Source organism: Bipolaris oryzae, assembly GCF_000523455.1.
Source record: "Bipolaris oryzae ATCC 44560 unplaced genomic scaffold scaffold_83, whole genome shotgun sequence".
NCBI lineage: Eukaryota > Fungi > Ascomycota > Dothideomycetes > Pleosporales > Pleosporaceae > Bipolaris > Bipolaris oryzae.
The window spans coordinates 20,857-35,192 of NW_006911359.1; the positions used below are offsets into that span (position 1 = coordinate 20,857).

General features: G+C 52.1%; 7 protein-coding genes across 7 annotated transcripts; 5 read left to right on the forward strand and 2 right to left on the reverse strand.

Moving 5' to 3' along the window:
• Nucleotides 1–901: 901 nt before the first annotated feature.
• On the forward strand, nt 902–1,870 carry COCMIDRAFT_97771 (uncharacterized protein; the record flags this gene model as incomplete). The annotated part of the gene is made up of 1 exon (XM_007690702.1): nt 902–1,870. One exon carries the CDS (start codon nt 902–904, stop codon nt 1,868–1,870), a length of 969 nt encoding a protein of 322 aa, XP_007688892.1.
• A 272-nt stretch (nt 1,871–2,142) lies between these two features.
• On the reverse strand, nt 2,143–3,291 carry COCMIDRAFT_48854 (lytic polysaccharide monooxygenase; the record flags this gene model as incomplete). The annotated part of the gene is made up of 1 exon (XM_007690703.2): nt 2,143–3,291. A coding segment is annotated over one exon (1,149 nt), but the record flags the coding sequence as incomplete, so codon positions are not given.
• Nucleotides 3,292–4,417: 1,126 nt separating this feature from the next.
• Nucleotides 4,418–6,328, forward strand: COCMIDRAFT_97763 (uncharacterized protein; the record flags this gene model as incomplete). The annotated part of the gene is made up of 3 exons (XM_007690704.1): nt 4,418–4,782; nt 4,850–6,055; nt 6,121–6,328. The coding sequence occupies 3 exons, from the start codon at nt 4,418–4,420 to the stop codon at nt 6,326–6,328; spliced, it is 1,779 nt and encodes a 592-aa protein (XP_007688894.1).
• A 414-nt stretch (nt 6,329–6,742) lies between these two features.
• On the reverse strand, nt 6,743–6,976 carry COCMIDRAFT_97799 (uncharacterized protein; the record flags this gene model as incomplete). Its single annotated transcript, XM_007690705.1, has 1 exon — nt 6,743–6,976. A coding segment is annotated over one exon (234 nt), but the record flags the coding sequence as incomplete, so codon positions are not given.
• A 1,853-nt stretch (nt 6,977–8,829) lies between these two features.
• Nucleotides 8,830–9,540, forward strand: COCMIDRAFT_6096 (uncharacterized protein; the record flags this gene model as incomplete). The annotated part of the gene is made up of 1 exon (XM_007690675.1): nt 8,830–9,540. One exon carries the CDS (start codon nt 8,830–8,832, stop codon nt 9,538–9,540), a length of 711 nt encoding a protein of 236 aa, XP_007688865.1.
• A 1,288-nt stretch (nt 9,541–10,828) lies between these two features.
• On the forward strand, nt 10,829–11,872 carry COCMIDRAFT_97851 (uncharacterized protein; the record flags this gene model as incomplete). The annotated part of the gene is made up of 1 exon (XM_007690706.1): nt 10,829–11,872. One exon carries the CDS (start codon nt 10,829–10,831, stop codon nt 11,870–11,872), a length of 1,044 nt encoding a protein of 347 aa, XP_007688896.1.
• Nucleotides 11,873–12,909: 1,037 nt separating this feature from the next.
• COCMIDRAFT_6098 (uncharacterized protein) lies at nt 12,910–14,055 on the forward strand (the record flags this gene model as incomplete). Its single annotated transcript, XM_007690676.1, has 4 exons — nt 12,910–13,079; nt 13,193–13,305; nt 13,370–13,928; nt 13,983–14,055. 4 exons carry the CDS (start codon nt 12,910–12,912, stop codon nt 14,053–14,055), a joined length of 915 nt encoding a protein of 304 aa, XP_007688866.1.
• Between the last annotated feature and the right edge of the window lie 281 nt (nt 14,056–14,336).

Consider the following 14,336-nt stretch of genomic DNA (forward strand, 5'->3'; position numbering starts at 1 on the left):
CGTACGGCTTGATTACCCTCATTTCACCAATCAACCTGATATATAGCCTCTAGTCAATGGTGGTTTTGTTGGCTTCTCCTAGCAGATCACCATTGTGTTCCGTGCTTTGCGAATTAAATGGGTAAAATCGGAGCGATTACTCATACACTAACGACGTTGATCAACATACTGCTTATTCTGTATCAATGATTTCCATCATTATAGCCTAAATATGACTAGAAGTGTCAGCTTGGTACTATTACGCCGTACGAAATTGAAGCATAACTTTCATATTGTAAAACTACTGCAAACCCCCGTCCTAACAAATGTATCTCTTCGATCCACGTCCTATAAGCCACACTCTACTACTAGAAGTGCGAGCTCAGCTCGATAAAAACTTATCAATATGTCCTGTGTTGGAATCTGCCCTTCACATCCTCATCTTATCATTCCTTGACCTAGTAAGGCAATACCAAGTAGTAGCCGAGACAAACTCTAGGCCGTACTGATGTACACTCTCTCATCACAGCAATAGCAAGTCAAGATACCGACCTTATCACTCTGCGGCACACTAAATCTAAGAATGGCAGAAAAATGGCATGCATATTTCATATAGTCACAGTAATTTGAGAAGGGTTATCAAGGCCATAGAGATGCGCCAAGCCCCACGTATGCGTGCCTGAACACGACGGGTCAGGATCGCTACATTCGACGCCTCTTGAGTATTTGCCTAATACGGTCTACACTACCACTAGGCGCCAACAGCCTCAGCCTCAGCTTGGTTGTATACAAACATCAAACTTCGGAATTTCTCATTACAATCTGGTTGGACAAAAAGAACTCAGCAGGTAGCGATTTCTTGGGTATTCCCGAACAACACCGCGGGCCGCACAGGCGATGCAACATCAATAGGTAGTCCAACATGGCAACAACACAAAGCCAAAATAAACAATCGAATGTCTCCAGCGACAACAACATCAACAAGCTCACGCCAGCCCAAACCGAGGCAAGAGGCATCCTCAATCATGTTCTTACTCAACTCCAATCTCACCCCCACTACAACACCACCTACGGCCCCTGGATCCAACGCAACGGCCACGCCCAACTCCTGGCCTTCTGCCATACCCTCGTTCTTCCCCAAACCTGGAATTTTCTCTCCCACCGCTGGTCTCTCGATGCCCTAAAGCCGCTCTCAGGGGACCTGCGCTACTCCGGCCGCGCCATCTACCTCGACGGCATCCTGGGCCTCGACAAGCGACTGCGCATCTACGTTGGGCAGAGCCACAATCTGCGGGCTCGCGTGGCGCAGCATCTGAATTTCAGATACAGAAGAGATCATAGCTCGCTGCACTACTTTGCGCTGCAGGAGAGCGTGTACAATGTACTTGGCGCCGTCATTTTTCTACCTGGTGTGAATAGTGGGCCGGGCACGGATGACATGGCGTTGCTGATGAATGTGCTCGAGTTGTGGATGTGTCTTGTTTTTCGGTCGTTGCCGATGCAGGTGCTTGAGGAGTGGTTGCCCGATGATGGGTCGGTGGAGAGGAAGAGGAAAGTAGGGAGGGAGGGGGTGGTCGGCGGACTCAATGTTGCGTGTCCGCTTGACCAGGGAAGGGAAGATAGGGCGTTTGTGGATTTGAGGGACGACGAGGATCCGCTTATTAAGGCGTATTTGAAGGAGGTTAGGAGGAAGAAGGAGGAGGAGAGGGAAGAGGAGCAGGAAATTGTGAGAAGGAAGGAAGCGTATGTTGAGAAAGCGAGGGGGTACAAGGGAGGAGATGGAGATATACGTATTCCGCAATGGGTTTTGTACAGTGTATTGGCAGGGGTTCTGGGATATGTCTTGGTTAGTAGTAGGGTGGGACAGAGGCTAAGATGGTGGATGAGATAGAAGTAGAGATAGATAGTTCATGTGACAGTCACGCTAGTGTTACTTTTAGACTCATGAGATGACGACAATGACATTCAATCGATTTTTTCTAATTTTCTATTGGAATTGATACATCATATTCAGCATGCTCAATAGGAAATAGGAAAAGAATCGTATGGTACCCAGGTAACTAGAGCCCAGCTGCAAGTTCCTGCTTTTTCCAATTCCACTATATCAAACCGGAAACGCCGAATAGTCTACAACTACCGCCCATGTCCACTCGAATACTCGGTCTAGATAGCAGTGCGCTGGTTTCGGTGCGTGTAATCGTCACGTTTTGCGATGGCTCCATTCACACACTTCGTTCCTCCAGCCACAGGCATCATGACAGCCTTTCCAAAGTTACAAAGACCATATTGAGTGCCGTCGGGTGAGCAGACGAGTTGGCCGTCAGTGGAGCAAGGAGTGCCGGTAGAAGATCCAGAGCCCGGGGCTAGTCCAGTTGATGGACGAGGTGTAACGGGGCTCGGAGCTGGTGCTGGGGCTGGGGCAGCAGTGGGATGAGCGATACCGGGACCTTGAGAAGGTTGAGCGGGCGTGGGCTTAGGAGCTGGGGCGGCACTACAAGCGGAAGGAGCCATGACACCGCCTGGATTGGTGGGTACAGGAGGCATAGGTGCGGTGAGAGTCTTGACAGTACGGAAGGTCGAAGGCATCGCGGATCCAGCATCTGATGCTGCTGGAGCCTGTAGAGAAGCCCCGGCGGCACCATCAGAGCCACTACCACCACGACCCATTCCAGGCTGCGAAGGCGTACCCGCGCAAAGATCCATAAACGGACCTTCACCAGCCGTCGTACCAAACGCGCCTGGATTCGAAAATGTATAGTCGGCCCCCTCTTTCGTCGTACCACACGAGCCTGGGACGTTGACGTTCGCAATCGCCATGTCAGGAAGCGCATCTAGGCCCGATGCATCATCTGCACCGCCAGTGACTGAGACAGACGCGCAGTTCATGTACATTTCGCGGTTGCCAATCTTATTGAACCATGTCCAGGCTACAGTAAAGTCTCCAGTGGGAAGATCCTGAGGGACGGTAAAGGGGAAACTGCCGTTGTAGCTGCCGCTGTTCAGATCCAGGTTGCCCTTTACGTTTGCAGGGCATCCACCTTCGATACTATAGATGACTTTCCACTTGGAATCTTTGGTGGGTGTTTTGTCGGTGGTTACGCTCATCTGGCAGCTGCCACCACCGTGGACGGCAGTGCCCGAGAAGGAGAGGGATTGGGTTGAGCCAACGGGCCATTCATTAACTTGAGCTGAGCCGCTAGCAGGGCCCTTGCAAGGGAAGTCGGAACCATCTGGGGCGAGGGGCGAGTTACTCGGGGCGTTAAAGGGAACCGGGTTCGCCATGATCATGTGGGCACTGGAGAGAGGCGCCAGGGCCGCCAGGGCCGCGGTAGCGAGAAGAGTGGTCTTCTTGGTAGGCATGTTGAGTTAACAGACCTGCTAGAAAATTTGTGTTGTTATGTGGGGAAAGGAGTGCTTTGAAGCTTGGTGATCAGCAAGTTGGAGAAGTAGTTGGTGCGTTTGGTGTGGCGGGACAAGGAAAAATATCAGCAGTCTTTATGTAATTATTGCGCTGAATGTGAGGAGATTGTTGTGGAACCAAAGAACAATAGCGACAGTGGTTGCGTGATCTCACAATAGCTTCACAATGAGACATGTCAAGGGACTGGCGGCTGTCGATTGTGAAGGTGAAGGTGAATGCGAGAGTGACGAATGTGTTGAATGTCACCGGCCAGTGAATTCGAAACCTTGCGGGACTTGTCGACGTGGAAATCATCTGGAACTTCCAGGCATAATAGGAGAAGCTGGTCATATGCCATGTTGAATGATTTTGAAACGATTCGTCGTGCACATGACGGGAAAAGCATAGAGAGGTGGTGGTCGAGAGATTTGAGAATAAGACAGTAGCGTCAAAAGAAATGACCAAGCCCAATGAAGGGAAGGATACGGTGGAATATTCTTCATCATATCTCGGGATTTGTGAAGTATGGAGTGGATCGGATGTGATAAGTCTTGCAATACTGATGGGTATCTGAGTTAGATATATCGACGGGGTCGAAAAAGCAACATTGTATGTTTCGTATCTGAGACTTGAGATCAGCAGCATTCTACCATAATTTATCTTGTGAGCAAAAGTCTAAACTTATTCATCCTCTGCCGCCATGAAAGGTAAATGTATAGCGGGTCGTTCCATTGAAGAAGTGAAGGGAGGAAGGCCTAGTGCAGATAAAGACTAGTGTGTCTTGGCACATCTAGCTGCAGCGCAATCGCGAAAGCATCCCAACGCCTGCCAGGTACGCGCAAGAGGATTCACAATTTGAACAGATTTGCACAATCTGGCATAGTGAAGGAGGGTCGTGCTACAGAGTCAACCCGACATACCCTGCGTGGCTTCGTGCGCAGATTGTGCTCTCCCATACGTTGCGACGCGTCCGGTGTTCGCGAGCTCTGTTGAGCTTCCTCAGATTCCCTACACGACCCATCGCGCGCATCAACAGCCATGTTTACAAGCACGGGAAAGACGGCGCCGCCCCAGGCCTTCATGTCCAGCTATGCGCCACGACTGCGCAGCCACGGAAACTCGCTCATATCGCCCATTGTCCCGCCCTCGAATACGCTTCCTGCACCGCGCGTGACGAAACGTGGAACTGCCGTTCTCAGCTACGCGGAAGATGCCTACGACGATGACGACTTTGAGGATAGCGACCGCCCGCGACGAGCAACAGGTCTCCGCAGTGTACAAAAGGCCGACCCGCTAAACGCTGATCACTCAGCGCAAATCGCTGCTTTGGGCGAGGAACTTACGGCACCAATCGACCTGCAAGGAATTTGGAGAGACTGGATGGGCAGGCCAAAGCGAACATTGTGAGTGGCATAGTGGCAGGGCTTGGCTGTGGGTTAAAGAGATCGTTGGAAAACTAACATGTAGCAGAACTGAGAAGCAAGTCCTGACGCAGTCCGTCCTACCAGTGACACTGATCCCCATTCGTATAGACATGGACATTCAGGCTTTCCGCCCCGATGCGCCGCTACCCACACCCTCGAATGCTCGCGAGTTCGGCATCAACGAGAACCTGCCCGCGTACAAACAGCCTGACGTCACCCCTGCATACAGACTCAAGGACTCGTTTTTGTGGAACCTACACGAGGCTCTGACGACACCTGATCAATTTGCAAAGCAGTTTGTGGATGAACTGGATCTTCCAAATGAGCGGAAACCCTTGATAATATCTCAAATTGCCAATCAAATCCGACAGCAGTTGGAGGAGTATGCTGGCGTTGCGCTTCATCCTCTCTTCCATTCCGCAAACTCGCCTGCTGTACAGGGAACCGGTGCCAAACCTGCGCTGCCTTCGTCATCTCGCGATGGTACTTCTACTCCCGTAGTCCCAGCCACGAATGGTGCATCTACACCAATGACAAACGGCGCATCTCAAGCAGAAGGTGTGCAAACACCAGCAGGTATACCAAATGGCATCAGTGCAAAAGCTACGGCCCTGCCTTCGGAAGAACTCCACAACCCGGATGACACGTACCGATGCATCGTCACACTGAACATCAACCTCATGAACCGGTTATACACGGACAAATTTGAGTGGTCATTGCTACACCCCCCAGGTTTTGCAGAAATGTTTGCCAAGACGACGTGTGCCGATCTTGGACTTTCAGGTGAATGGGTGAATGCTATGACGCATAGTATCTATGAAGCTGTCCTGCGGCTCAAAAAGGAGGCGTGTGAAAACGGCGGACTAGTGGGTGACGGAGAAATTGACAATGACGCTGTGGAGCCCACGATTGGCGCAGGGTGGAGATACGATCAAGAACATCTCTGTGACGAGTGGGAGCCAAAGGTTGAGATTTTGTCGCCCGAAGAAATCGAAAAGCGTGAAGGCGACCGCGAGAGGCAAATTCGCCGATTACGGCGAGAAACTGCGCGCTTTTCGTCAACATCAAATATGACGGGCACTCCAGCCAATGAGTTCTTCAACAACATCGAAGGACAAGAAAACATGGGCCGTGGTGAGCGTAGCAAGAAGAAGAGAAGATTCAGGAGTTTGAGCCCTGTCGGGCGCGGCACACCTGGCGCTGGAGGAGGCGGATCCGGCTATGGTGGGCAGGACGGCGGGCTGCAAGAGGGGTACGTATTCACAATTCAGCTACAAGGAGGTTCTTGTTTTTTTTTTGCTAACGTTTACGGTACAGGGAGAGGCAAACGTGGAGATGTTCACACTGCTGGGTTTGGGGAACTGCGGTCTGGGCTGTTCGAGATGGTCCAAAAGGACCGCGCAGCCTGTGCAATAACTGCGGGTACCTTTACGAACGTGACAAGAAACTGCCACCTTGGTCTGAGAATCTTTTCTACCATGAAAGGCCAACGCACGAGATACCCCAGTATAGGCCACAACGATGATGCGGGGCCTAGGTCTATAGTAAGAAAACGTTTTCTTGGCCGACCGTGGTAAGCTGATGGAGCTTTTGCCTTGTTGTGGCGTGCTCTACTTTGGTCGCTGAGCCCCGTTTTCTTCAACACTGATTCCCACATTTTGAAACTTAGTCGCATTGTTTTCTTGCAGCGTGGCGTCTTGGGCGGGTGTGTCTGTCATAACGGTACACTTTGTATAACACCAACGGAAATTTTATCAATGCCAACAATAGAGGCTGTTGGGCTGGTTTGGGTGTGTCTGGGCACGGAGACTTGGGGTCAAGGATGCGAAGGGCCAAGCTGTTTCGTTGCCACGGAGCACAGGCAGCTTTTGTTTGCCTTTGAGACGAATGGTTTAGCGAGATCTGTTATAGCCTACAGCGTATGGCGTCGTCTCTCTTTTTACAGTAAAGGCTGTCTACATAGTTGGAAGTATAGGTTACAGCAAGAGCTGCGCTTTGTAGATGTGGGATATGGCAGAATTATTTGCATTCTTATTATTGTTTCCGTTTTGGTCGCGCTACGTCTATTATGTTGTCCAGAAGCCACCCTCCTCGATATTTGGTTGTCGTCTACATGCACCGTAGGATGCGTATGCACTATGCCGCATGCCTGCAGCATACATTTCGCAGTCCATACTCCAAACACACACGTGTGGCGACTTTCTGTGCTTCTAACCAACTGATCTTGTGATCAGTTATGAGATTAACACGAATCTCTTTGAGTTTATTCAGTCACAGAATTTGGCAAAACATAGTCATGGCAGGTGGAGTCAGTCAAAGGCCGCACATAGGGTATGTCTTTGAGCGAGTCACTGTTCGACCTGATGAATCAATACCGCCTACATCTACTTGAGAATCACTAGCATGAGATCTTTAGGCGAGGGGCAAGATTATTGTTTACATGTACCAGTCTTTGACCCCTTCATCTTTCCTATTCACTTTGCCAGATTACATGAAACGGTAATGGTGCTGCAAGCCTGCAACAACTGCATGACGCCAAGCATGAAACAATGAGAGACAAAGAAGCAAGACATGGTTGATTTGATCCGAAGAAGAGTGGTGATATCAGAAGGGTCTCGTAGTGTCGGCCGAGAAAACAGGCACTATACCAATGACCATGATCTCGAGAACCCAGCGATGCACCCCAAGTATCCTTAAGAGGCACAAGTTGAGCCAAGGGCGAGAGGAGATCTCTACGATCATCATCGCCATCCAGGGACTACACGCCTTTAGTATCGTATGTAGTAATGATCAACCGATAAGTCCCGTAAGTGATGATAGCAGTGGATACCTGTACCATTGTCTTGGGAAAGATGAACAATGCCAGAATGACGAGAGACGAGAGACGACGGGAGGACGACTGGCAGGGCGCGAGATAGACGGACGTTCCGGGAATAGCTGGCTGCTGCATGGAGAAGGAGCGAATGGTACAGTCCCAAGAAAGGTCTCATGTCCAACACCACCAAACACTTGTCTGAAAACATCGTCCACACTGTTACATAGTGCCACACCACAGACCCTCCATTTGTGACTCCTTCTCCAGTGTCAAGCCCCCCCCCCCCCGGAATGGATGCGGATCAGCATGCGGTAAGGAGTGTTGGTAGGGTGATAGTATTTTATTCGCTCATGGCTTATGAAACCCATCCAATGCCCGATGCCATGGTTGTGGCGCAGGTGCTGAAAGCTGCCTAGTGCAAGGCTATTGAGTGACGAGGGTCACAATAGCAAGGCCGGCGCATCTTGCACCTTGTGCGCTCTGTGTGCGACCGACGTTGCATTTGCTATTGTGCATGATGCAGTGGCGCAATACATGCATGAGATTGTTTGGCCTTGCTATTGTGCTACCTGTTACAGGTGGTGCTGAATAGCTGCTGGCTGGGGGGTTATTTAGGGTAGTGTCCTGCTGCCGCTATCTTGGGTTATCCCAGGGAGGAAGAACTCGGCGTCGGAATACTAAGTACTGAGACAATTGCCTTTCCGGTACGTACGTGACATGTTGCTTCGTTTAGAAGACGCCATTTCTCAATTGCTAACTTTCCGTAGGGGTTCCTCCCAACAAGGCAAATAGTAGAGAGAGCACGGCCAGCGGCCATCTCCGATCACTGCTTGTGTAATAAATCACGGTATCTACCGGGGCAAATCTACCGTTTAGATTTCGTGGTCGCGCAATACTTTCCGGCAAAGCGTTCAACCACTATGTGCTGGTAGTCGACTCGCATGATCTTCGGATAATCCATCACACCAACATCACGCCACGACTCCACGATCACGGTACCCCACATCATCGTGCCAAACAACTTGGGAGAATTTGGGAAAAGAGGGTGCATATAGGCCATGGGGCCCTTTGATCATACCGCCGTGCACAGTGCAAAAGTATCAGCACTACAACAAACTTCACAATCTCAATTCAGCAATACTAGTAGTTCGATATCATCATTGGAACAAATGCCAGCACCCCCAGCCTACGAAACAGTCATGGATTCCAACATGCCGAGATCGAGCGCATCAAGCCCGTACCTCCATTTTGAAGGAGAAGAGGACGACAGGGAAACGGACCATGACACGCCTGAGGTTGTCATCAACGCCGCTACACAGATCCGCGGGCACGGAAACATCATATCTATTGCGCAAATGGACAGTGTACGGATAGCAAACCTCATCACGAGCTTGCTTAACTGTGGGGATAAAATACCAGTAGACGACGCCACACGACCTCTTACACCTCCAAGCCCAGTGCCACTAGCAACGGCGCAGGCGCAGCGCACAACAAGAACCCAAGTCAGGGGGGTGCATAGGTATCCTAACATCAACATCACGGTCAATTGCGGTGCGACGGTACTAGGGGACCGGAACATTGTAGGGCCAGGGTTAGGCGATATTGCAAGACAGATGCAGATGGCGCAGCGAAACCAGGCAGCGGCACTACAGGCTCATCAACAACTACAACAAAGACAAGCAGCAGCGGCAGCAGCTGTTGCTGCCGAGGAGCAAAAGACGGCATCACCGCCACTGCAGCGAAGCGGTAGTATGTATCAGACTGCTACCTCGCCGTCGCAATACTGTAGGCAAGTGCCCTTGTCGCATGGTGTTGCAACGCCGCCCATGAGTCGAAGCTCAAGTCTGCATAGCGATGGCGAGAGTCGGAAAAGGAAGGGGGCAGATGTTTGCGAGGCGGCTGAGGCGAAGAGGCGGTGTTGATTTCCTTTCGAGAAGAAGAACGGAAGTCATGTTTTTTCTTTCAGAGACTTTTTTTTTTGCGCGACAGCGTTGTTGTTGTTGTTTTGTTTTCCTCTCCCCTTCTTATCTTCTGGCCTGGGAAAACGAAACTAAGCGGGAGCGGCGTTGTACATATGTGGGCTGCACGTGGGAATGGATTGGGTGTACATAGTTGAAGGCAAAGGTCATGTCATACGATGATAACGAATATGCTTGTTTTATGTGGTTGTTGTTTGTTGGGCGCAGGAGAGGTAGGCGTATGTGTCCTCGGATAATTGCACGTGACAGAGGGCTCATGTGTGGTGATGGTAGTAGTCGCACGGCCAGCACATCGGAGCAGGGGTGTGGCCGAGTGGGACGAGTAGAGAGCGAGGGTAGTATCACGCTTCGTGTCCTTTTCAAGGCGCTGTTGTAACTCGGTAGTCCCAAGAACAGGACAGGACAGGACAGGACGGGACGGGATGCAAGCAACAAGATGGTGGCATTAGTAATTTGCAACGGCTGGCTTCTGCGCACAAGGCGGCGAAATGGCAAGGTGCATTCGGTCTGCATGCACTGGCAATGAATGCAGCTGGTCGCATTGTGCTCGGCATTGCCGTCAAGGACAAGGCATGCCTCTGCGGTCTGCGGTCTGCGGCAGCGGGTTGGCGGACCCCTGCCTAGCCGCGTCCCCCAATCGAGAGAGTACTCGCAAGCTCGACGACTACCACATGAAAGCCACCTTCGCCCTGCACCCTCACTCCCTCCTTCGTCCCCGTCTCTCCCATATCCATTCTTAGTCAAGACGCCTTGCCGCCGCCATTGTCCCTCCCTTGGCCTGTTTGCACCCTACACAGTCCACAAGCGGCGAGTGCGCGACTCGGTGGCTGCACTCCACGCTTCCCAAGTGGTCCAACACCTTTACCTGGCCTCTTCCCTCTACCATCTCGACACCTGAGCGTCGCTTGCCTGTGCAACGTGTCAGGCATCTAGCTTACCACGCCCAGCCTAAGACAAAGGCAATTCACCACCGGTAAGCCCCTTTTCGTCTTTCACTCCTGCTTGCTCAACCTTGCTGGGCCATCACCGTCATTCCGCCCCCTTCCCTCGCTCCATTGCCTCTCAATCACACTTTGTTCCTACCCTGCCGCCTGCTTCAACTATTGTATCGCAATTCGCGCATACGTCATCTGTCGCCTAACAATTGCCAGCAGTCCACCTCACGGAAAGCGGCCACGTATTCATTAGCGGCGACTCCTTTCGAGGCATTGTACACCACACTTAGCCCATCATGGAGACATGGATGAGCTGGGCCATGTTCCTGGCCATTGGCGCTGCCGCATACTGGTACTATGCACACCAAAACAACGATGGCGTTGCGCGAGGACGGTCAACAACGGGCAAGTCCACCACCAACTCGTTGAAGGAGGCGGTCAACTGGGACTCTGAGACCAAGCCCAAGCAGAAGCAGCCCAAGGCCAAGGCTCCCCGCAAGTCGGCCAAGCCTGCTCAGGACACCAGCGGCAAGGCGACCGCTCCCAAGGCCGCTCCTGTGGCACAGGAGGAGGTTGCTCCACCTGCTGCCTCCATTGCCAAGGCACCCAGTGGCAAGGACGTCTCTGATATGTTGGGCGAGCGCTCTGTCTCTCCCTCGGTAGTGAGCATCAAGCCTTCCGAAAAGCCCGCCAAGTCCGTCAAGGCCCAGACACAAAAGGCCGAGGTTGCGCAGGAGACCAAGAAGCAACGTCAGAACAGGAAGAAGGCTGAGGAGGCCAAGGCTGCGCGCGAGGAGGAAGAGAAGCAGCGCAAGGCTCTTGAGGAGAAGCAGCGCCGTACTGCCCGTGAGGCTCGCGGTGAGCCGGCCAAGAACGGTCAGCAGAGCAAGCCTCCTGCGTCGAACCCTTGGACAGAGGTCCCATCTCGTGGCGCGGTCCAGCCTCCCAAGTCAGCCCCTACTGGTCAGCTCCTCGACACTTTTGAGGCTCCTACTCCCGCTCCCGCTGCCACTGCTCCTGCCCCTACAAACGGCAAGAACACTACCTCTGGCCCTTACAACAGCCTGCCTTCTGAGGAAGAGCAGCTCAGACTTGCCATGGAAGACTCTGCCTGGACCACTGTTCCCAAGGGAGGCAAGACTAAGCGCAAGACCGTCAACGAGGAACTTGCCGAGGAGCGTGATGACATCAACACCGTCAAGGCATCCCAGCCGGCAAAGCCAGTCCGACCCACGGAGACTCTTAGGGAGAGCAAGAACCCCAGCTCTCGTTACCAGATTCTCGCCGAGGAGTTTAACCCCAAGACTGGCGATGAGATTGACGATTGGGCCGTCATGTGAGGTTGTTGACCATGACTAAACCAGCAATTTGTCCTAGAGAATCGTGGCCCATGCGTGCAGCCATGCAATACCTATGTGTTATCATTCTTTCCAAATTTCGGTAATGGCCATGACCGTTAGTACAGGGGTCTTACAGGCGTTGGGACGGCAACCTGTCCAAGGATCTGGTAGAGGAGGGAGGTAAAAAGTCGGTATGCTACGTGGGAACGTCTGGGCGACGAGCACGATGGGGGGATATTGAGGGCAAATTTCCCTACCTGGTATGCTGAATGTTTGGAAAAAGTATCGGCGTACGGGGTTTACATCTGGAACTGTGTGCGAAACCTGCCCTTGTATTCTCTCGTTGTATTTCACTGTCGGAACATGAGCACCAAGTTGCGCTACCCGCTGAGATTTGGCGAGAACGCTTATTTGAGGCTCACTACATAGAAAAGACAAGGCTTTGGTCGCTAAGTGCTTCAAGTGCAGCAAAGAGGAGCTGTGCCCATTTGAGATGGCCTAATGATTTACTGGGATCTATTCTCGGGTTCCGAGGAGCCGCAAGGCCACCAGGCGTGGTGGGCGTAGTCAGCGCACCCCGAGTAGAGGTTATAATTGTATCAAGGCCCACCGGGACTACCGTATCCGAGTCAGCCCCAAAAGCTCGCTAATACGGTGGGCGCCGGTTGGGCAATGTGGCCTTTAACCAACAGTGCATGTCCAAGTACCTGCGTTGCAACGGCGCAGGTTGCGTGAGACAAGGATGAGCACATGAGCACGCGGACATGGTTCGGATGGCGGATATACAGTACTATCGGTGATTGTAACTAACCATCTCTAGACGGAAGGTTATAGGCCCCTCCAACCCTGCAATCTATTTAGCTTGCGACAGATCAGTATAGTGAGACCGCAGGGTAACGCGCAATAGGTTAGGTTGCTGACATAATCTGACGTTTCCGAGAATCGATCGCGTCAAGGACACCTGTTCGCAGGAGCAACCCTATCACCTATTACACCTCCGCCTCGCACCCTCCTTTCCTCTCTACAATCCTCCAGCCATGGCGCAGATACGCGGCACAGCTGGCTACCATTTGGGAAACCAAAGCCCCTTTGGCAACTCAGGGCGCAACGACGACATGAACAACGACCCGAGTCCCCTCGACCAACTGAGGGCCCAGACAAGCAAACTAGAGGACATGCTGGACACTGTCGCCGACCCCATCAAGCCGTAAGTAAAGGCTGGAGCTCACGGGCGTGAAGTTTGTACTAGACACCTCTTGTGGTGCTGGCTACACAAAACGGCCCGTCTGAGAAACATGGGCTGACTTGCATCTTGCACAGTTACTTGCCAGCAATTGGCCGCTTCCTGATTGTCGTAACTTTTCTAGAGGACGCGTTACGCATAGTGACTCAATGGCGCGACCAGCTCACATACCTCCATGACTACCGACTCAGTATGTCTCGATTCTACCCCTCACGACACGTTGAGACCCGTGACTAACACTTGGCGCCACTCAGTCCCCAATGGTTTAACGCACACGTTCCTCATTGTCAACGTCATCGCCATGACGGTCTGCTCCGTTGGTGTTATTGCCCGGAAATACTCCGAATTCAGCGTGGGCGGGCTCATGGGCGTGGTCGTGTTGCAGGGTCTCGGATACGGTCTCGTATTCGACCTCAACTTCTTCCTCCGCAACTTGTCGGTTGTTGGTGGCCTTCTCATGGTTCTCTCCGACTCGTGGGTTCGCAAGAAGTTTGCTCCAGCTGGTCTTCCCCAGCTTGATGAAAAGGACAAGAAGATGTACTTTCAGCTTGCTGGACGTGTTCTTCTGATTTTCCTCTTCGTTGGATTTGTTTTCCGCGGCGACTGGGGGTTTTGGCGAATCATTGCAAGCATTCTGGGATTCGTTGCCTGTGTCATGGTTGTTGTTGGCTTCAAGGCCAAGTTCTCTGCTGTTATGCTGGTGCTGATTCTCAGCATCTTCAACCTCTACGTCAACGACTGGTGGACCCTGCACCCGCAACACCCTCACAAGGACTTTGCCAAGTACGACTTTTTCCAGATTCTCTCGATTGTGTAAGTACCACCATTCTACATCGGATTCGATGCACATTTACTAACAAGCAGCAGCGGTGGCCTCCTTTTGCTGGTCAACATGGGCCCTGGACAGTTCTCCGTCGACGAGAAGAAGAAGGTGTACTAGGCTCGAAAAATAAAACGACGCATCACGCATCACGACATGAGTTTTCGATTCGAACGCTGGACAGCGGACACTGGTTACATCCGATGACGAAGAATCATGGCGATTGGGTACTTCAATGCAGGCGGAGCAGCTAGGAGGAGGAGCTGCCAAGATGAACCATTTGGAGAAAAGGGACAAGTTCAGAGGTGCAAATTCCGGCCCAGCAAAACTTTTGTGACACGGAAAATATGTACACCAGGAGTAGTGCTCGGCGTTTCTACTTGCGATTGGGTTGATCGCAC